Genomic DNA, 22394 nt, shown 5'->3' on the forward strand with positions numbered 1-22394 from the left:
ATCAAACGGCATAACGTTATTTATACCAATCGCCGATTTCAGGAAGCCATTGCAATCCCGGTTGATGTAATTGTTAGACCACCATAAAGAAGAAGAGTAGCCGCATCTGTCAATCTGTCAGTCACTGGATGATTGCCACGTGAGAAAGAAAATCGGAGCAGATCGTAAAGGACATCAGAAAGATGTGCATTCTACAAAGCACAAATACCAATACCGTTGTAAACCACTCTCTCCTAACCTTTACAATAACAATGCTCAGGAAAAACCACTCCGTACAAAACAGTTGCAAAACCTTAATATAACCCATTTGATACTTTTGTTTCTATGTTTGTATTATTTGTATCAGTTAAAGGGACTGTGTCATGGATTTTAGCTAAATTTTGGCATAGGCAATGACCATCAAATTCGTTGAAATGTAAAACATAACTTCTTAAAACGGTGAAGGAACATTTCAACAACACAGCAAATACAAAAGAAGGTATGGATGGCCAAAAGTGACGAAGATTCCAACGTATTGCGATATGGGTTTTTGAAATATTTTTGGGCTGAACAGTTTTCAAAGTTCAAACCTTGTTTGTTTGTAACTTTAAATTATAACGCGTGGGAGACAAATTTGGTGGCAATGAAGCTATGGTTTTGTCATTTAGATCCATTGAAGTAATTCTTTGCAAAATTAATTTCCATAGCGAGTATTTGGCAAACTTAATAAACTCAGCCGTGACACAGTCCCTTTAAACATTCTTTATGGGATAAATACTAAGTTCGTAAACTGTAATTATTGCAACTGAACATGAGGAACGAAACCGGCTTAGAGTCGTATTTTGTTTAAAGAATTATTGCGTCTCTTGTGGGAAAACGTTCATATTTTCAGTGTGGAAGAGATGCACGCGATGAGCCTCGCGATAATCGAACGAAAAGTCTCTTTTTCATAAATTGCTTCATTAAACTGAACATTGGAAGTTACTGCAAATTTAATTTTCCCCTGACTATTGAAGCCAATCTTTTATTTTGCCTTAAAGGTTAGATTAATCTGAATTCTAAAATAGTACAAGTAGGTACATTTCTTACAGTGGAATATTCGATGTTTCTTTTTTTAGCGGATTCTTGCAAAAAATAGATAATGAAAGTTTTTTACATTAAATATTACAATAACCAAAAAAGGGATTGTTTACACAATATTGTTGAATTGACTTGTTTTTTGGTAATATAAGTTCAGTTTATGTGTAGATTATTCATTATAAAAAATGTTAAAGGGCTGTTTAAAGGGACTACGTCACGAACAACTCAACTTGAAAAAATTGGCAATTTTTTTCAAGCTCCTTGCTAATAATTCGTCTTAATCTTTGTCACTTGAAACTATCCTTGTTTATTCAAATACCGTAACATATCCCCTTTAACGTCCGTGAGATAGAAGATATTGACAAGATATATATTATATTTGTCTTTATTTTTGTCTTTATTGATTATATTTGTAAATACTGTAAATCGTATGATTATACCTTCCATGTTGTTTCAATGTAAATAGCTTAGTTTGAAAGTCATATAAACTACATATATTAAATATAATTTCTTATTTCGACAATCTAGCCGGTTGTGAGGACACTAAGACTCGCTAATTTTATTCCGATCTTTTTGTTCTGATCATTTGTCTTGTCACTTTTTTAACCATGAGTAAAACAATTGTGAATTTTATATTCTCGATATATTGCTTTAATTTTGTGCTATTAACTTACGCAATGATGATTTGTTCGTCTGGTGTGAATTTGAGACGACCTTTAGGCGACTTGTCCGTCTACACGACCAAGTCGTCCTCAAAAAATCGTCTTCCTAGACGGCCAAATTGACGGACAGATTCAGACGACTTGTACGTTCAAAATCGTGTTCATCCCTTTTTCACACTAAGACGATTTGTCCATCTCAGACAATTTGTCCGTCTTTAGTGTGAAAACGTATAACGGCCAATATTTTCTCAATTTTGTGCCTATGTTTGACGATCTTAGAAGTTTTCAATGAGCCTGAAATTCAGGGATGGTGTTGTGTACTGAACAAATGCCGTCCTGAAAAATGTTTGAGAAAAATAATGGACGATTTTTTAAATAATCACTTTTTTCGCGAAAGCAGCTTTAGGAATGAAGAATAAAGCCCAAAATTGAGTTTCACCCTGATTAATATATTTTCAAGATTCACGTTTCACGTATTTCAAAAGAGTATTATGTTAATTATTCTAACTCCTTGCATTGTGAGGCTGGGCCGCCTGTGGCCATCCTGAATTTTGGCGCCAGAAAGCAAGGAGATCGCGGGTAATTTGACTCGGCTACCGCCAAAGTACTGGCACCCGCTAGAGACAAGCGTTTCCTAGAGAAAACATACCGCAAGAAATACTGAGTAAAAGAGCTGTTAGATAACCGTTGTCAAGTGGGTGAATACCACACGCTAGTAAAAGAAATGCGTGAATATGACCACGAGTCATTTTATAAATACTTCCGAAAGACACCATAAAGCGAATAAAGATTTGAGTAGGCCTTCCCGGTTTTACGATTCACAGCCTACGTGACCTGATGCCAGGCGTTTTCTTTCACTACTGCGTTCTTGTAATTTGGGTCTGTGCAGGTAGTCAGTTCCATATTGCTGGATACTTTCTAACTTCGTCGATGAGAAGTGCTTCTACATCTGAATTTTACCATGGTTATATCGATGGCACATTAAAACAAAATGGCGTCGACATGGTAAGTGGTGTCATGGGTCAAAATCCAAAAGTATGATTGGTTAAATCCCTGCGCAAGCACGGACCGGCCACGAAAAAAGTTGAACTCAGGTTTCTTTGGGAAAATCCGAAGTTGGATCATTGATCTCAGATCACACGGATACTTTGGTCCCAAAGAAGCGAATAATCCGAAAATGGATTTTTGCCATGACAACTCCTTAAACACATTTGGCACAGAACATGAAATATCAGCACAAACTTATTTTCCGTCGAATTTTTCCTAGCTAAAATCATTTCAGCACACGAAATCCTTCACATAAATCACACGTCGAAATAGTTCTTCTTTAGACTCGAGCACAATGTGGCGAGAATGCATCTGAGAACGAAGAATGATCAATGCAAACTTCACTCGTGACAATAGGCTAGTTTCGAATTACGCTCCACTGATCACAAACAAAGAAATAAAGTCGAGGTTCAGAGGAATTGTTTTATTCCCCTCAACCTCGACTTCACTCCTTTGTTTTGGATCAGTAGAGCGAAATTCGAAGCTAGCCTATTGTTAAAAGGATACAACTTTCGTATTTTAAATAACACTTCATTCTGATCAAGCTACCGTTTCCTTTAATCGTGAAATATTTTTGTATTTTGATCGAAAAAAGCGCCTGAAAACTTGCCGTATGACAGTGTTTACAAAGAGCGAACCTGTATTTTAACAGCAAAGACCGCTGGGCCAATGTACTTTTTTCGAATCCTTTCCCAAAGAAACGCACGAAACATGAATCCTAAAAATCCGGATTTAGATATGATCTGATGTATCTACTCGTGTGGATTCTTCAGATCATTGATCCGAGAATAATCCATTTTCGGATATAAGTAAAGAAACGCAAAATCCGTTATTGGATACAAGAATCCAGATTTGGATTTTCCCAAAGAAACAATCTCTTTAGTTCAACTTTTTCGAAAACCTTCACGACCGCTACGTGCGTATCCGTACGTGTAAGGTAAGTAAATACCAAAAACACGTGGCATTGGAAATTGGACAACATAAGTTGACGCACGTTAACACGCGCGTAAAATTTCATTTTTACGTACGTTAATAATTTTTTAAAACCAATCGAGTTTTGATCAGCCTGAATTTCAGACGTCCCTCTCCGGTCGCCTGCTCCCGAGAAGGAACGTCTGAAAAAGTCGGCCTCTGATGCCGTCCTGTGACGTCACTACAATTTGGTTTCATTCATACGGAAAAGTTTCTGTCGAATCCACGACTTTGTGAAAGAAAAATCGCTTCAATAAAGGATTACAGGGAATAAAATTGTTTTAATAGTACACTGTTTTTTTAAACTTGAGAGAAATGGATGAGATTTTAATCGACTGCAAGCTATATTCTTTACGGAACTGATTTTAAAATCTGAACTGATGTGCTTGATCTAGCGATCGAAATCAGTCAGGTAAAATATAGCGCAACCGCTGTCACAAACAATACATAGGTGAAACCAAACGTAGACTTAAGCGTGGTTTTCACTAGCGACGCAAGCACAAGCACAAGCATAACCGCTCTTATTTCACCGTGAAAACTGCTTCAAGGCAAGCAAAAGCACAAGCGTATCGTATTTTGATGCTTCTGCTTTTGCTTGCGTCGCTGGGGAAAACCAGGCTTTAAAGACCTTTTCAACGAACATAGCAGAACTGTTGACAAACAACAGTATCACTACAGTATCACAACATTTTCTTTATAACAATCAAAACGCTATTGACATCAGAGAGTAATTCCTCTTAAACTCATTCAATCTAACCGTGACGCGTTGTTGGGAAAGCAAGAGAGGCGTACCTCATTGAATGAGGTCAAACACTTGCACTTTTAGGATTAAATAAAAAAAAAGATAAAGATTACATTTCGTAGTTTATATTTCCACTTATATGTTGTTGTTCAAGTTTTTAGTGCCATTTATATTTGTAAACTTAAGGTAAATGACTAGTAAATTCGTTTCTGGGAAGGTAAACTCTTTCAAGCTCTTTACAAACGTTTTCAAATTACAATCCTTGTGCGTTAAAATTCAGTGATAATTTCACATAATTAAGCAGATAATTTTCAAATCAACCAATCAAAATCACTTCCGGTATTTGGGTAGTGACGTCACCGGACGGCATAAGAAGCGGATTTTTTAAGACTTCCCTTCTTGGAAGCGGGCGATCAGAGAGGGAGGTCCGAGATTCAGGCTAAGTTTTGATTGGTTCACCGTAAATGTTTTGGGGCCTGTTACACGACCCCCCACCCGGACGGGATTTTAGCCTGGAAGAGCTGTATGCCATTAGGTCAGCTGTACATTTTTATTCGAGATGAAGACAGAGAACAAGAAGTTATATATTCTGCAAGCTGCCGTCTATTTTGCTGAGCCAATGTCAATTTAACTTTAAAGTGAACAAAAGATGCAGGTAAGCTAATTTTGCTTGTTTATACTTTCTCGTTAAAAAGATTCGTATTACCCAATAGTTACCGAACGATATTAGGCGTATATTACCGAGCGATATTACTGAACGATATTAGGCGTCTGCGATTTGAGAACTTTGAGAAACAGTAACAAAGTGCCGGTTTAGTCGCCACATTTGGATAGTCGATAACACCTATATCCACCTATATATCATTGTTTGAAGACTATTTAAGATGACTCGCAAACATCTTCATTACAAATCTTGAATGCAATTAACCACTGATTTTCATTCTGACCGCGAGACATCGGAACTTTGTATTGTATTGTAATGATGTCATGCGAGATTTTCAGGCAGTCAGTACTTCTCTACTAGCTGCCTGATTTGGTAAATATGACTAAAAAAAGCTTTTATTGTGGGCTTTTTAATAGAGGATTCAGAACATCGAACATCATGCTATAATGATATTATTCCAGTATTAATTCCGCCTGTTAGAGGAAGTCATTCAATATGCGCATTGGAATATGCATGCGTTACAACACGCGTACACGTCGTCTTGCTTCACTAAACACGATCTGTTTGAAAGCAATTACATGGTTGTGGGGTCATGTATTTATGAACCAGTTTGCAATTACCTAGGACAAATTAATATCACATTATAATAAATTTAAATAAATGATACAATAACTGATTAAAATTAAGATTTAAAATTTAAAATCGCACATGTGTATTGGAATCGACTCAGCCGACAAACTGCCCAAGTTAAGTTCCTTTAGAAAGAGTGACGGCCTGACCCTAAGGGACGGTGGGTTGCTTGGTTACCATGGTAACGTCAAAAGCGGTCAAAGATTAACAAATAGATTCCATTTTGCCGTGCGTCTGTTCAGTTATAGATCACAGATGACGTCAAAATGTGGTATGAACAAAAGAAGTGGCCCACGAGCCGAAGGCGAGTGGGTCACTGATGTTCATACCACATTTTGACGTCTTCTGTGATCTATAACTGAACAGACCCACGGCAAAATGGAATCTATTTGTTTTATATAAAAACACAAGACTTCAGCACACTTCTGTGTGAGCAATGCTGCCGTACCGATGAGCTAAGTTGTTTTGATTTCACTGTTAATCCGATTGAATAAACAGAAAAATGGTCAATTGAAAGTCAATGAAAAAACTAACCTTTATTCCGATTTGGAAAGTTGTTAAAATCTAACCGAAGCGTTCAACCGCAATTCGTTTGTTTCCCGTGGCAACGTCCAACTGTACAACATCGGTCAAACTTTCATACAGATTTCGGATAATTTCTCGAATAATTCACTGTCTTCTTCAAGCTTGTTTCGCCCAGTTAAATGCTTCGAAAGGTGAACGATGCTTGGCGTATTGTTTCTCACTGAAGATTTGTAATTAAGCTGAACTTTTTTGCTTTGTTGTGGCCCCGCAAGTTTGAAAAACTTTGCCGACAACTCTGATTTGGACTATGAACTCTGATCACGCGCGCGAGTCACACCACCGCGTGACGTCATCTATGTGTCTGTACTCTAATAGATCATAAGTAAGAACCAATCAAAATGCACGTAGAAGTCAGGTTATTATATAAAACCACATAGATCACACATTTATGGGAACTGAAACCTGTCCTTTAGAAGTGCTAATATCGCCTTTTTCCGTAGCTAAACCTTCCTTTCTTTAGGCTCTGTCTCTTCCGTTAAACATCCAGTTCCATTTTTCCTTAACTCAATTTCTTTATTGGTTATCAAAATAAGATAATTAAAGAAAACGCTTCGTTGTAAGTGCTTGTCCGCAGCTAAGGCCGTACTTTAAGAGACAATAGGTACAGGGGCGGATCGAGGATTTTCGGGGGATGGGGGGGGGGGGGGAGATGGGTGGTTGCGTGTAGCTGTTAGCAAATATTGCGTTTTACTATTTTATCTTAGCTCCATGCTTTATAGATAAGGGGTGGGGCGTGGGTGAAAGCAAAATTTTTTATTTTTCATTACACTGTAAAAATGGACTAGTTAAAATAAATAGTCTGACAGCTTAGCCATTCTTAACGGTCAAAATTGTCAACAAATGAAAATAATTAAATTAATTTACTTTATATGTGTCTTTAACCATTGATATTAATCGCGATAACTCTAACTATCATTAACTATCGTTACTCTAACTATCGTTACTGTACAGGTGATTTAATTCTTTTCCAATTTTGGAACGACACTGTTTACAACCCTTTTTTCCCGGTAACACAAGGTGAACAGTCACGAAAGATACGACGACATTTGAAACCTTTCAAGGTCGCAACCCTCGTGCAAGCAAAGCAACATGCCACCAGAAAGCGGTGGTAAACAAAACGAGCAAATCTATCGGGGTACAGATTAGGGTCTTCGGGTGTTTGTATTTGACGATCAGCGCTCGGTCATGTGATAGGTTGTGCATGGCGCTTTCGCGTAAGAAATGCAAAAGCCCTCGACTGATTTCAACGCAATACAAAGTTATTAATTCAGTTGAACTTGTAATTGGTGTTTAACACATTCTAAACGCAGCTGAAAGACTTAGTACACAAAACGTGCAACACTAGCGGGATAAAGAGCTTATAGCAGAAGCCTGGGGTCCTCATTTTTAAACACTCTATTGTCACAAACTTTCTATTTACACACACTTTGTCTATATCAGTAACCGAGAAATTTGTTCATTTTTTTATTATTTTCATAGAGACTTGTTGATTGTTAAAATATTAAATTTAAATGGCGACCGCTTTGTACGTCACGAGCCACAACTCTGAAAGCAGCTAAAAGCCGTCGTGCCCATAATTTTTAGTGTTTGCTGTTAAATGGGCCAATTTTTTAATGTTTACTGTTTCCGGAGAAAATACTGTGAAAAACTCAAACTTAGATGGTGAAAAACTCAGTCTTTTAGCATTGAAAATTTTTATCCGCTCTTCGAAAATCGGTAATGAAATTACTCATAAACTTTGAGCCTGTGCTGTGTGTTCTCCACGGAAATCTTCGGTAGTCTTCGGACATCTTCGGTAGTGTACGGAAATCTTCGGCAATCTCCGGGAATATTCGGTAGTATGATATACTGAAACTAAATAATATTGGCGTTTTTGGAGCCCTTTTTTTTCTTTTTGGATACAATTTACTGTTACAGTGAATTTTTTACTATTAGTGTTAAAATGCATAAAATTTAACTGTTTGATGTTACAGAGCCAACAATTTAAGTGTTTAGTGTTATTGAAGTACCCCCATTCAGACCCTCTTATATATAAGAAAGTATCTGCTTTCTATTGATATACACTTTCCGTTTACACACACTTTTTATATCAGAAACGAAGATTTTTTACTGGTTGCTTGTTATGATATCAAATTTAAATGATGAATATGCCTTTTCACTTAGTCTAAAAATAAAAAAGTATCTGCTATCTATTGTTACACACTTTTTATTGTTATACGTACACATTTCATTCTCTCTTTCGATAGCAATATGTTTTTGAACACTAAAAATCGCGTTACGTTCTTGACTAATCCGAAGTAAAACTAAAACCAATCGTGAATCCCTCGCCCACGTTTTCCCCTTGCTACGAGTTTGATTGGTTCACTTTAAACGCTTTGGGACTAGCCTGTCCCAGGCGTTCTGGGACACGACCCATACCCGGACGGGATTCCAGTCCCCGTGAAATGAATTCATTACGTCAGCTGTACATATATTTTCGGGAAGTTCCCTTGATTTATGAAGACGGAGAACAGGAAGTAACATTTTGCAAGCTGCCGCCCATTTTCCTGAGCCAATGTCGATTTTGCTTTAAACTTATTGTGCTGACAAAAGAGGCTGGTAAGCTAATTTGGCTTGTTTGTATATTCTCATTAGAAAGTTTCGTAATGTTGCACAATATTTAACAATTATTCGCCGAAGGCTCAGTGATTATTGTTGAATAATCCCCTCGACTTCGTCTCGGGGATTATTCAACAATAATCACTTCGCCTTCGGCGAATAATTGTTTTAGTATAATTTTTAGAGGTGATCATCAAGAACTTAAAAAATGACGATAGCAAACAAGAAAACAGCAAACACAAGTGTTCGCTTGCATACGGTGTAAACCAGTTTAATTCATCGATTACAATCAGAATTTACTAGTATTTAGTTAAAGCAATAAAACGGAACAAAACAAACACTATGAGGCTACGTTTACACGGACACGGTTTCATTTGTAACCGAATCGAAAGCGATGCGGTTACGCCTTTCGTTTACACGGCACCGATCGAGACAACTACTGTAACCGGGTCGTTTTGAAAACGCTGTCAAAAGTGGAGCGTTTTCAAAACGATACGGTTTCGTTGTCGTGTAGACGGTCAAAAACGGCGAAACCGCATCGATTTGAAAACGGCCATGTATTTTGGCACGAACTGGCTAGCTTGCGAAGGGTAAACGTGGTAAAACAAGCATAGAAAGCAGCGCTTGCTTATACAATCACATTCGAAAACAGTCGGAAAATCGTTAAATAGGCTCTGTGTAAACACTTCGAAACCGTGTCGTTTTCGATGCGGTTTCGAGGTCATAAAACAGTGTCGATTGATAACCGTGTCCGTGTAAACGTAGCCTGAGAAAGATAGATGTCCGTTACCTTTGTATGATTGTTGATGAATTCTAAGCGAATGTGGGAATCCTCTCGAAAATGAGAAGCTTCGGTGAGAAGAGAACTAAATAATGTTTGCTCAATCGATCTGACTGAGTTTCTCATCGATCGCCAGAAACCGCCCTGTTTACGATCATTTCTAATGCTTTGAGAACCACCTCTTGAAAATGTTTTCGGTCCAAAAGTCTTGATAGTTAATTTGAAAAATTCCCAGTGTTTAAAATATCCAGGACTCGGACGGGTTTCTTTTAAATCAAAGGAATTTTCATTCAGCAAAAGCGGCCATGTTTACTTGCCTGGATGTCAAAGGTGGCGTGGCTAAGTAACCAAGCCTTCAAAGCTATAATCACCTCGCGCTGGGTGAATATAGCCTAATAAGCCGAGCTTCTCGACCAATCAGAATGCTTCAATTCTTATAATCACCTCTGAAATTATACTAAATAATGATATAAGTCATCTGCGTTTCGAGGACTCTCAGAAACAGTATCAAACTGGCCGATCTAGTCGCCAAATATGGAGTTGTAGAGTTTAATGGTATAACGTCTTAACAAAGCTTCTATATCCTATATCTTCGCACTACAATGTAACTCAGTTGTATTTGTTGGAGATAATTTGAGTTTGAGCTGACTCGCGAACATCAAATTACTCACTGCTTTTCATCCTAAAGGGAAAATGTCGGAATTTTGTATTGTAATGAAGTCACAAGATTTTCAGGCAGCCAGTTCTGTTCTATTGCCTGTCTGATTTGGTAAACTGATATAACCAAAGAAAAGAATCCATTATGGGCTTTTATCGGAGGACGTAAACGTATTAAAAGACATCGAACATAATAATGATGTAGGCCGGTGTCAGCATGGTTAATATTCAAGTCCGCCCGTTAATAGTTAATAGATAATTACTGAGGCTCACAGCATTATTGGATATATTGCCAAGGCTGCCTGCAATATACCCAATAATGCTGTGAGCCGAAGTAGTTATCTATTATAATTATTGACCCTCCTAAAACCCTTTTTTCTCTCTGCATCACATCGACGATTTCAGTCGCTTCCTCACTGATGTTTTGGTTCATGGCTGTAATATTCGATATATTGCAGACAGAACAATAGGATTTTTGTGGGTCAGTAATTATTTCCTTATCCCACCTGCTGACTCATTAGTATTAAGGTGTGGGAAGACTCCTGTCGAGCAGAAATGACAGGGAGCACGAGAGTGGATGAGTCAGCAAGAGGGGTGGGAGGGAGGGCTGACCAGTTCCTAGACGTCTTCGCGAAATGAGACACTGCTTGCATTAATTATCATGTCTTTTATAATGCCAATAAGTCATCACGTGGGATAATGATTATTTCATGAACTGTGGATAGTTCCTTATCCCACCTGCTGACTCATTAGCATTAAGGTATGGAATGATTCCTGTCTCGCTACACCTGGGAAGGTAGGGCGAGCCAACTTTTTTGGGTGTAAACAGGGACATTTTTTGATTCACATACCAGGGACAAGTGTGGACATGCAAATTATTCGTGAAGGGAGAGTCAAGGTTTGTCTCTGTTGGCAGGGATAACTTTACTCATGTCAACGCTCGGTAAAGGATGGCGCGGGGGAAAGGGTTTACAACCCTCCTACCACGGAAAATGTTTCTTCAAATAAACATGCCCTTAGTGTGACTTAGTGCATTACTACGCTTTAAAAACTCACACCACGTTGTTGAATAATCTAAAGTAAAACTTAAACCAACCGTGAATCTCTCGCCCACGTTTTCCCTTTGCTACGGTTTTGATTGGTCAGTTTTTTACGTTTTGAGGGTCTGGCACTAGCCTGTTCAAGGCGTTCTGGGACACGACCCCCACCAGTCCACGAGAAATTAATTCCATTACGTCAGCTGTATATTTATGTTCGGGAAGTTCCCTTGATTTATGAAGACGGAGAACAAGAATTAACATTTTGCAAGCTGCCGTCCATTTACCTGAACCAATGTCGATTTTACTGTAAACTGATAGCGTGGACAAAAGATGCAGGTTAGCTAATTTTGCTTGTTGTATATTCTCTCACCGAACGATATTAATAACAAAGTTCCCGATCTAATCACCAAATCCGGAGGTGTAAAGTTAATGGGATAACACCTTACCAAAGCCTTTATATCCAATATCCACGCACCAACTAGCATTTGTTGAAGATTATTTGAACTTACTCACACCGAACATCTATTATTTACTGCTTTTTATCCTAAACCGGAAAACGTCGGAATTTATTGGAATGAAGTCGCAAGATTTCTAGGCAGCCAGTAGTGTCCTCTTACCTGTCCGATTTGGTTAATTGATAGAATCCATTATTGACATTTAACGGAGGACGAAGACATCAAAAACCATGATTTAGGCTTGTGTCGGCATAGTTATAATTTTTAATATTTAATTCCGCCGTTTATAGCGTAATCGATTAAATGCTAAGTAAGGCTTATTAAGGACCTGGCAAAGCACCAATAAAGCTTGTTACAAACTACAATCCCGATTTCTGGAACATTCAGGGGAAACAAATACTCAGCCGTGAAATCGCGAGGTTCGATGCCGGGGTTCGATGGTTTCCTTCGCATGCGGTTTGGCATGGTCTCGTCGCGCAACATTGCGCAACTATCAAATTAACGTCTGTGAAGGACATTAGAGAGGCCTAGCTTCCAAGGAGGGTAGCCCTGTCGCAATCTCCCATATTTCTGGGAACCGATGTCACCTTGTCAACAGCTGTTGAAGTCGCTGTCGTTTCTCCCGTTATTGTGTTGCTGCCGCACTGTGTCACTGTCGCATTTTAGTGCCGTTATGATGTCGCCTGTCGCTGTTTAATGCCAGGATTCAGGGTCATGTCGCTTGACGCTTTAACACCTTGGTAGGTTTCACTAATATAGAGGTTCGAGTAATTGGAATGATATTTCAAAGAAGTACTTTCCACGCGCATTGAAGCTTAGTTCGAGAAATGAAGAAATAGGTAGGCTCGAGAAATCGGGCGTAAAATTGCTGATCATTACAGAGAAGTACTATCAAGCGAAATGAAAATTGCCCGGGGGGGGGGGGGGTACTCCATATAACGGCCTATACGGGGAGGCTCCGCCCGAAAGGGGTACTTTTTTCAGGCTTCAGGTATATAAAAGGGTAGCGATTTCACAAGTTTAGGTATATGAAAGGGTATGAAAATCCGTCATTAAGGTTTTTTAAAATGCCAGTAATTAAAATATTTCGAACAGACGCACTTTATGGCTGTATTATTTTAATTTATTAAGCGCTACATAAAAATGACAAGAAAACGTCCTGTTCTAAGGCTATGTCACGTCTTTTAGGTATATGAAAGGGGTACCTTTTTTCAGTAAAAGGTATACAAAAGGGGTACAATTTCTGTCAAAAAGACCTGTATATATAAAACTTTTTTGAGTGCCCTACCCCCCCCCGGAAAATTGGCCCGGTAAATCGGGAGTTTCGACCAACCGAGGGTTCTAGAAAACAAGATTCTACTGTATTCACATAAATTACACGTTTTTATCCAAAAGTGAACTTATCAATTTAATTAACTTTGCGATGAAAGCTAGCAGCAGTTGGTTATAGATGCTTCAGTGATTTTGCCTAAACCACATTGTCTGCATATCTCTGAAACCTTGACCCACCATCTTGCACATTACAGTTGCAGCTACCATTAAAAGTTGATTAGAAGGGATTGGGTTAAGCATTAAATGGCCTCTTAGGTTTAAGCACCAGGGTAAATTTCGAGAAAGCTTTCCATGGAGTGAAATGAAAACAGGAAGCAGAGGAAGTCATGCTTATTGACGTATGTATGTGTTACAACACATTGTCTTGTTTTACTGAAATGTTCATTGTTTCCGCTGAGAAAGAGTGATGGCTGGCCCTAAGGCCATTGTTAAATTCTTGAGGTGGTGGGCAACTGCTTTGGAGTAATATTTTGTTTTCAGCATTGGTATTTGCAAGAATTTTTTTACCATTTTTCTTCCAATTTTTTCCCTTTGCCAGTACTTGTGCACGATTTTTCTCCTTTGTTTCGTGATTGCCCCCTCCCCCTCCCCTCCCCGCACCTAAAAAATTGTTCCTTGGAACACCAAATTCGGACCGCTGAGGTTTGTCGCATCAAAGACGGCGAACATCAGGGAAAGGGACCTCAGTGGACTTGTCGGAGGAAACACATGCAAAGGGTGTCACCTTTGTAACTCTTGAGCCGAAAACACCCTATAAGTATTAAATATAGGTTCGATATTCCGTATTTTAAAGTAGTATCTTAATTGTAGGAATTAGATGTAAATACAAAGAGTGTTGGAAAATGTAGTATAATTTAATGTAAATAGACCAGAATCGTTTTTATACTTATATTATATTTTAATTTAAACAGTGTCCCCGATTAGTAAGCTTAAGGCTAGCTAGAAGACCAGACACTTAAATAAAGTTCTTATTATTATTATATTATTATAAAAAAGTTGCTGTAAGTTTTTCTGATGTTTGATTTGAAAGCCCCGCGATTCCATTTTTTGGGTGAAAATCGGCTTGGACCGGTCAAAAATGAGCTTCCCACCCTTGTTCTCCTCTTTTAACGTGTGGTAACAGTCATTGCAAAACCCTTCAAATAGCTCAAATTCGACATTTTGAGCCGCTTATTTTCCAAAACTTTGCCTTTAAGATTGTGTTTTTTATTTTTCATTTTATTTTGAAAAAGGGTCACACCGGCAGATTTTCGAGAAAACCGCCATTAAAACAACTAGCGCTCTGTTCCTTTAAAGGCACTCGTTCGTTCATTTTGCCAGTTTTTTCGTGTTTGTTTGTTTTAACATATAATGGTTTTGTATAGGTAATCACATGATTTCGAGTGCAATTTGGGATAAATAAGCACGAGTAAATTTTTCAAAGGCTACGGGCTCGTGCAATTTGTAGTCTTTGAAAAATTAACGAGTGCTTACTTATTAGTAATATTCATGAAAAATTGCGAGAAAAGTACATGCCCAAATCTCGTACAAAAACAAATATCATCACGCGTTCATTCAAAACAAGGTCAAAGCCCAAACAACGTACAGGTTCCTCAATGTTTTAAAAGTTTTTTAGTCGAAAAATCTGGCTAAACAGTCAAACGAATTGTCTGAATAAAAGTTTTTGGGTTTTACCTCTTCCAGAGATTTTCTTCTGCTCCTACTTGTCGAGCTTTGCTTGAGCAATTTCAATTCGACGGTCAGCCAAGTGAAGACAAGTGTTTCGCTTTTCATTTCAAGACTTTCAACACTTCCTTGGACGAAACAATTCTCTGTCTCGTACAACAGAAAGCCTATATGTTCTGTTCTCTATGTACAGTGTCTTTCAAGCGATGTTAGCATAACGTTGAGGCTCTCTGGTCCATAATCTTCGAAAAATTAATGTGTTTGTTGTTTTTGAATTCGGCGAATTCGGCGTAAATAAATTTGCTCAATGTGGCTGCCTTTGTTTATTAACCAGTCAGGATGCCGCGTTTGTGTCTCTTTTTTGCACTAAATTTCCTCATTTCTGCATAGAATTTACTGAAAACTGCATTTCTCTAAGCCAATCAGATTTGAGAAATTTTTTGATGTATATTATAAGTACCTGTAATCGCATGATTTTGAGTGCAGTTTGGGATAAATAAGTACGAGTAAATTTGTCAAAGGCTAACAAATAGGCTCGTGCAATTTGCACAGGGGCACCCAACAGACTGTTTCGGTGAATATCTGTTCGGAAGACCTATTATCGCCTACGATTTTCGAATTAAAGTGAGATGAAAAACTGGAGATATCTTTAGCTCAAACTTTCGTGTCATGGGGAAAGTAATGCCTGTTGTTTTCGAAAAGAGAAAAAAAATCGCGTTGGGTACGAAAAAAGGCCAGCTACGATTTTCGAGAAGGCAACAGCGGCTCGTAAATTCGGGTAGTAATATTTCGTTCCCTAAAATTTTCTGAAGTTTGAAAGTTCAGCTAGCGTTTCCGTAAAGATACACTTTTCTAAGCGTTTAAAAATAAGGCTTTAAAACGCACAAAAAGGTTACTTATAATGCACAAATTGGTGTTCCGACACCTATAGTAAAATTTTCTCGTTGGGTGCCGCTGTTTACAGTCTTTGAAAAAATTTACGAGTGCTTATTTATCCCAATTGCATGAGAAAAAATCTTGTGACTACTTAGTAATAATATTCATGAAAAATTGCGAGAAAGCAACATGCGCAAATCTCGTACAAAAACAACTTCTTCAAACTCGGCAAACATCACACTTCCAGACAAAACAAAGTCAAAGCCCAAACAACAGGTTTTTTAATGTTTACAAAGTTTTTAAGTCGACAAATCTGGCTAAACAGTTCAATGAATTGTCTGAATAAAATATTCTGGGTTTTTACCACTGAGTTTCTCGCTCTCCAGAGATTTTCTTGTGCTTCTAATACTTGTCGTGCTTTGCTTTGGCGCTTTCGACGGCCAGCTAAGTGAAGCAGTCTCGATTTCCTTTTTCCTTGGACGAAACAATTCTCTGCCCTGTACAATAGAAAGCCTATAGGTTCCGTTCTCTAAGTGTCTAACAAGCGATGTAGTCATTACTTTGAGGCTGTCTGGACCATAAATCTTCGCCACCTTGAATGGTGTAAGAGGAAGAAACGGGGGATACGTACTTTGTGTTTTATTTTTCGCCCAGCTTTATATTCTTTTTTCATGAAACTCTTTAGCGTACTTGTGTTAGCTGTTGTTGGCTTTATATAACAACTTAACAGGAAATTGTTTGCAGGTTTAACTGGTGACCAATCCATGAATGGCTTCTCCTCCATCACCATTTGCGTCCACCAAGGAGACGACCAACTACGCCCGGCTGTGCCGTCTCTTGGTGGATGTGGGATCACAGGCCCTGAGAGAGACATTTGATAAAATAAATCCACCGGCTTATCTGCATAGAATTTTATCCAGCTATTCTGTGCAAACTACGCTGCAATCACTTTATACAGGAAGGAGGAAAGTACTCAATCCTACACAATGGGGAAAGCTGTATCCTGTTCATTCACCTGTGTCATCAACAAGCTTTGATGTCACCCTTCTAACAGTGCTGCTTAGAAATATATGTGGTTTGAGCCCTCCTGTCGCTGGCTGGGACAGTCTTCCTGCACCTGCAGACACAAGCATTGCAGATGACATCGCCCGAGTGAAGTATTACAGAAACACTGTATACGGCCATGCCAGTCAAGCCTCTGTTGATGATACAAGTTTCAACAATTATTGGCCTGAAATCCGAGAGGCTGTGGTTAGATTGGGAGGACCAAGGTATAGAGCGGACATCGACAATCTTGAACACGATTGCATGGATCCTGATATCGAGGAATATTATCGAGAACTCATGAAACAATGGAAAAAAGATGATGACAGCATCAAGAACAAACTTGAAGAGATGGAAGGTAACATGAACAATGTTTTGAGGACATACAAAATGAAAACCAAATGTCATGATGACGTTCCTATTCCACGGTAACAAACGTTATTGAATGAGAATGATGTAATTTCTTTATAGATAAAACCTAACCCCTGGCACAAATTAGCCTTCTACGCAGACGTCCTTTGGGCTCGTCACGCATTTCTCCCAATGAGCAAGGGAGAGAAAAGATTGTGTGACGAGCACAGGGACAACTACGTGGGACGCAAGGCACATTTTTTTAAATCAAATTTTGTCTGCAGACATTGCACCCAATAGACAATGCGAGATATTTCTTTTTATTTTCGCGCGGAGGAGGCGGTAAATGGGCAAGAGAAACACATCGTTACACGGTAAACGAACAGGAAATCTCTGATTCGATATTTTGATGACCTATTCTGTTAGGTCACATGGCGGTATCATGTATAATTAGGAAAAGGTGTAACTGTTATAACCCAACAGCTGACTACTGAGCCCTACAGTAGATGAGTGGATAGCCTGTTGATGTAGGGCCTTAGATTGTGAAAGCCTGGAACAGGTTATCAATTTAAATTTGGATCTTGAAGCCCTCAGCTTAATTTATTGTCTCTATAATTTCATCAGTAACTGCTTTTTTGGTAAAAGGTTGAATTTAATTTACTGCATCTATGACGCATTTGACATATTATGTACAAAATACTATTTGTAAATTAATTGATTAATTGATTGATTGATTTTCATTTGCATGCTACCATGAGCTTTAAAAAAGTAAATTTTAATTTTCAGAAAGCATCAGAGACTCATTAGACCAGACGAGAAGTGAAATGAAGCGGATAAGAAGTGAGATGAAAGAAAGGCTCGACATCTTGACTGCTTCAGTAGAGGAGAACAAAGATGAAGGTCAGTGGCAGAAGACGCTAACAAAAATAAACACAAGTTAAAAATAAATGACAGAGCTCGCTCCAGTTGATTGGGCAAAAGTTAGACTAATAATTTCAATCAAAAGGCCCTTAAGGCCGCTTCGTGCCACACTAATGCGCATGAAAGCAAACAGCTTACTAAACCCGACTACATAATTCCTCTAAGGTCTTCGTTTATCTACTAAAAAATTAAAACTGTCTTTGGTGTTCATCAAAAATGGCGTTATAATGTAGCGTGTCAACCACCACGCGATATGCTATTTAAAAAACGTGCAAAGTCAATCCTTGGGGTCAATCGCTGTCTAGTTGATACCCCTTTGTAAAGAATGCTAGAGATGTCTGTTTTCTAAGGGCGCTTTTCATTTGTCAGAACTGGCCGGCCGGTCCGGTGGTTTTAAGGTGGCTGAACACAGTTTTCCGTACGTAACTTATATATTGCTCTCACGCCAAAACCGTTGCAGTTGACGACCTCAAATTTGGCAGTTTACAAGATCAGCTACTGTATTTGAAATTTGTGCGTGTCCCGTAAGATCATGTTGCGTTACCATGTTAACCCAGCTAATTAAAAATCAACCAAAAATTCAGTCATTAGATTTTTTTCATCGTTCGTGTAAAACAAACTCGGAAAAATTCTGAGATTTTAACACTGAAGTAGTAAAGTTTTGACAGAGGGAATTTTTATTTTTCGCAGCTTTATGTTTTATCGTAATTTCCTAGAATGTTTTAAAATTCCTTTGTTAAACTTCAGATTTTTTGTTATCAACAGTTTTCTTGCTTTCTAAAGTACAGCCTTGCAAAATTTCTTAAAATTCTAATAACAGGTTCGTTAGAAATCGTGCCTTTCTGGAAAGACAAAACGCGCGGTTGGCGCGGTTGCAGCTTTTTGATCAACTGCGCACGCGCAGCATTTAAGTTTTGTTTGTCTAAAAGGCTTGAGCGTGCGCACACGGACTCGAATCGAGAGAGCGCGCGAAAACTGTGTTCAGCCACCTTAAATCAAAATGTGAAATGGGTCATTTCCACGAGAACCTACCACAAATCCCCCACAACAGTGTGTAATATCTCTGACTAATGGAAAGCCCTCTAAATCTAAGAAAACTCATCAAATGAAATCTCTCTTTCGGTTATACTTTATATTATTGGCTCACTGCATCTATGACACATTCGACACATCATGCAAAAAATACCAAATATCAATTAATTAATTAATTAATTAATTAATATTTGCATGTCTTAATAAGCTTTAAGAAATGTAAGTTTTAATCTTCAGAAAGCATCAGAAACTCATTAGACCAGACGAGAAGTGAATTGGAGCGGATAAGAAGTGAGATGAAAGAAAGGCTCGACGTCTTGATGGCTTCATTAGAGGAGAACAAAGATGAAGGTCAGTCGCAGAAGAGGCTTGTGCGCTCATTGGCGGCCCTTAAGTCCACCTCGTGCCACACTATAGCGCAATTGCGAGCTAGGGCACATTCGCACTAGCGGACAAGTTTGAAATGTCATGACATTTTTGACAAAAACAAAGTTGTCGCGGCAAGTCAGAAACATCTTAAAGAGAACAAAAGGTGAAATTATCAGTACAATAGCTTTGCACGTGCTTCTGGCATCCCTGTACATTTTTCAGCACGGCCGTCTTGGACAAACATTAAATATGCAGTACCACGCGGTAAATAATTATTCTAAAATAATTCGAATTAAAGTACGCGTGTTCTCATGCAGTGGAATAACGAGTCGTTTTTGCCCGTTTTTCTCATTCTTACATTGGGCAATCACTTCACTTATAAACATGCTGAATTATGATAGTGAGAGCCACATCATGGTGCATACTACCACAACAATTTTTGAGTGCCTGTTGGTTTTTAGGTGCAATTTGGGCCAAACACAATAGCCAATCAACAACGTATTGTCATCTGGCATTATAAGGGGCACGAGAATGCGGATTGTCATGAATTGTGGACAAAAGCCCCTTTGATGATTCGTCCGTTTTGACAAAATTTGCCTTGTCCAAACAAGCTGTTCGCACCTTCATTGCGATTGTTTGAAAAAAAATGTATCGCGCGTGCAATGCAGACCAATCATAAGTTAACTGCTTCTTCGTTGTCATCAAGAGAGGATGCATCCTCTCTTGTTGTAATGAATTGTTGGACAAGTTTTGCGTCTCACAAAAAGCGTACTCGCACTTGTTTTCTGTAACAAGTGACACATTGACGACGAAATCGACGAATTGTTACAGAACTTGTCCGCTAGTGCGGACAATGTGACAAGTAGTCTGACCAAGTAGTCTGACGAAAGCGAACCGTTGTTTTACAGTAAAGTTTAGAGGTTTATTTCCAAATACTTTATTCCTCCTAGGTCTTCATTTCTCCTTTAAAAAACTAACAGTGCCTTTGTCGCTTAATATTTCGTCAGTAACTGCCTTTCTTGGTGAAAGATTGAATTTAGTTCACTATAGCTATGACACATTCGACATATCTTGTGCAAAATACAAAATATTATAGAGTGCGTGAAAGCAAAAGTCTCGTTTATTCATCTACCGAAAACTTTCTTACCTTTCTTACCTTGAGCCAGTATTCAGTTTATTAATCTTGAGTGAGTGCGAGGAAAAGTCTCGCTTGCTTTAAAGGGAAACAAGGGTCTAGAAAAATTTTACCTTAAATGAAAGCCCATGTGTTCAGGACTTCAAAATTAGTTGTCGTTTGGTGAAGCGCCGCCTGGAATTTTAGCAAGAGGGCTTTGAAATCGTTCAAAATCACCGCTTTCGAACACCGACGGACGCCATCTTGAATGACGTAGGCTATGACGTAGCATTAGTCAAAGCTGGTTTTGCAATGACCCAGATCTTCGGTGCAAAAGTGATATCTAATAAAGCCCAGAATATTATGGTTCGCTGCCTGGATGCTGGCTGTAGCAACACATACAAAAAACTAAGGAATGGGTCACCCTTCACAAGTTCCTGACATAACGAGAGGGTAAATGCGGTAAGGGCCTGATTACATGAGCCGGGCTGGTCCGGGCTGGCTCGGTTTGCCGAGATCTCGGCACGCCTGTTAAATGCAAAAAAAATCAACTTCGCGATTACATGACAACCGGGCCAGCCCGGTTAGCCGAGATCCCGGTATCGCGATGCCGGGATCTCGGCTAGCCGGGCTGAAAATTTTCCATGAAATCGCGTTCACCGGGCCAGCCCGGCTAAGCGGGCTAGCATTAAATTTCTCTTCTGGGCACAATATACGACGAAAAAATCAATGCTACTCCTTCTAAATAGGATGTAGAGGTAAAGTAACCCATCCAGCTGCATAAGTGTAAAACATTTAACCACCAAATTGCCGGAAAAAGGTGATCAAGATCATTCGTGCTTGAATTGGTGTAATTTAATTAGTTTTTGTCTCGCATCGCATGCAGTCGTGGAAAAAATTGTTTTACGTCGCGTAGAATTTATTGGTCATTTTGCCACTGAAAGAAAAATTGCAATGTTTTACTTTTTTTCTCGAGTTGGTAGGATGAGTTGGAAGCCTAAAATAGAAGCTACAAGTTGTAGGATTTCCGAGAAAATCCACCGCGACTTGAATTGGTGTAATTTAATTAGTTTCTTGTCTCGCATCGCATGCAGTCGTCTAAAAAATTGTTTTACGTCGCGTAGAATTTATTGGTGATTTAACCACTGAAAGAAAAATTGCAATGTTTTACTTTTTTCTCGAGTTGTCTCCTACAAATAATAAAAAAAAACAACTCACCATTTAAGTCGCATTTGTGAACTGACAAGTGGCTTGCGTGCTGGTTAAAGGTATCTCTGTATTAAAATGTTTACCTTTGAGTAAAAGTTCAAAAAGTTCGAAAGGTTCAATTTAAACCTTCGAGGACCAAACGGTTTTAAACCCAGAATGTCCATCTCCTGGTAACAAATACTTTCTGTTTTTGTGGGCTAAACTTGGAAATTGTTGCAGCTACACCGGTCGCGATTGCCAAGATGCGATTGTGTAGGGCCGTCGGCGTCGCATTCCACTATTACAGGTTGATCTTGAAGCTTCTTGATGAGCAATCGGCTCGAGTCAACTTCTTTCTCGAAGGACATGTCGTATTATGGGTAGCTTTATGGCTTCATCTGACTTGATTTCTGGGAAAAGCGCGACTCACTTTTGCTGTTCATTAAATCCCACTAAATCCTTGACTAATGCAACGTCATAGCCTCGCTTGCATGATGAGAAAAAAAAATGGCCGCTCGCGGCAGCAAAATGACTATTTTGCTGTCCCGATTATTGACAACAAATTGGATGTCAAAGCAAATAATTACTATTTTCAGTAATTTCATCGCAT

General features: G+C 38.8%; 2 protein-coding genes across 2 annotated transcripts in view; one reads left to right on the forward strand and one right to left on the reverse strand.

The window, feature by feature from the left end:
- Positions 1-22394, reverse strand: part of LOC144661917 (uncharacterized) — a 459725-nt gene that overhangs the window by 20265 nt on the left and 417066 nt on the right.
- Positions 4916-22394, forward strand: part of LOC144661916 (uncharacterized) — a 45672-nt gene continuing 28193 nt past the window's right edge. Inside the window, exons 1-4 of the mRNA XM_078522619.1 lie at positions 4916-5137; positions 16510-17167; positions 17947-18060; positions 19351-19464. Of these exons, the coding sequence (XP_078378745.1) occupies positions 16534-17167; positions 17947-18060; positions 19351-19464 (862 nt within the window). The 5' untranslated portion in view covers positions 4916-5137; positions 16510-16533. The remainder of the gene's footprint in view (positions 5138-16509; positions 17168-17946; positions 18061-19350; positions 19465-22394) is intronic.

This window comes from Oculina patagonica, chromosome 8 (genome assembly GCF_052425735.1).
Source record: "Oculina patagonica isolate OP01 chromosome 8, crgOcupat, whole genome shotgun sequence".
In the NCBI taxonomy this organism is placed as follows: domain Eukaryota; kingdom Metazoa; phylum Cnidaria; class Anthozoa; order Scleractinia; family Oculinidae; genus Oculina; species Oculina patagonica.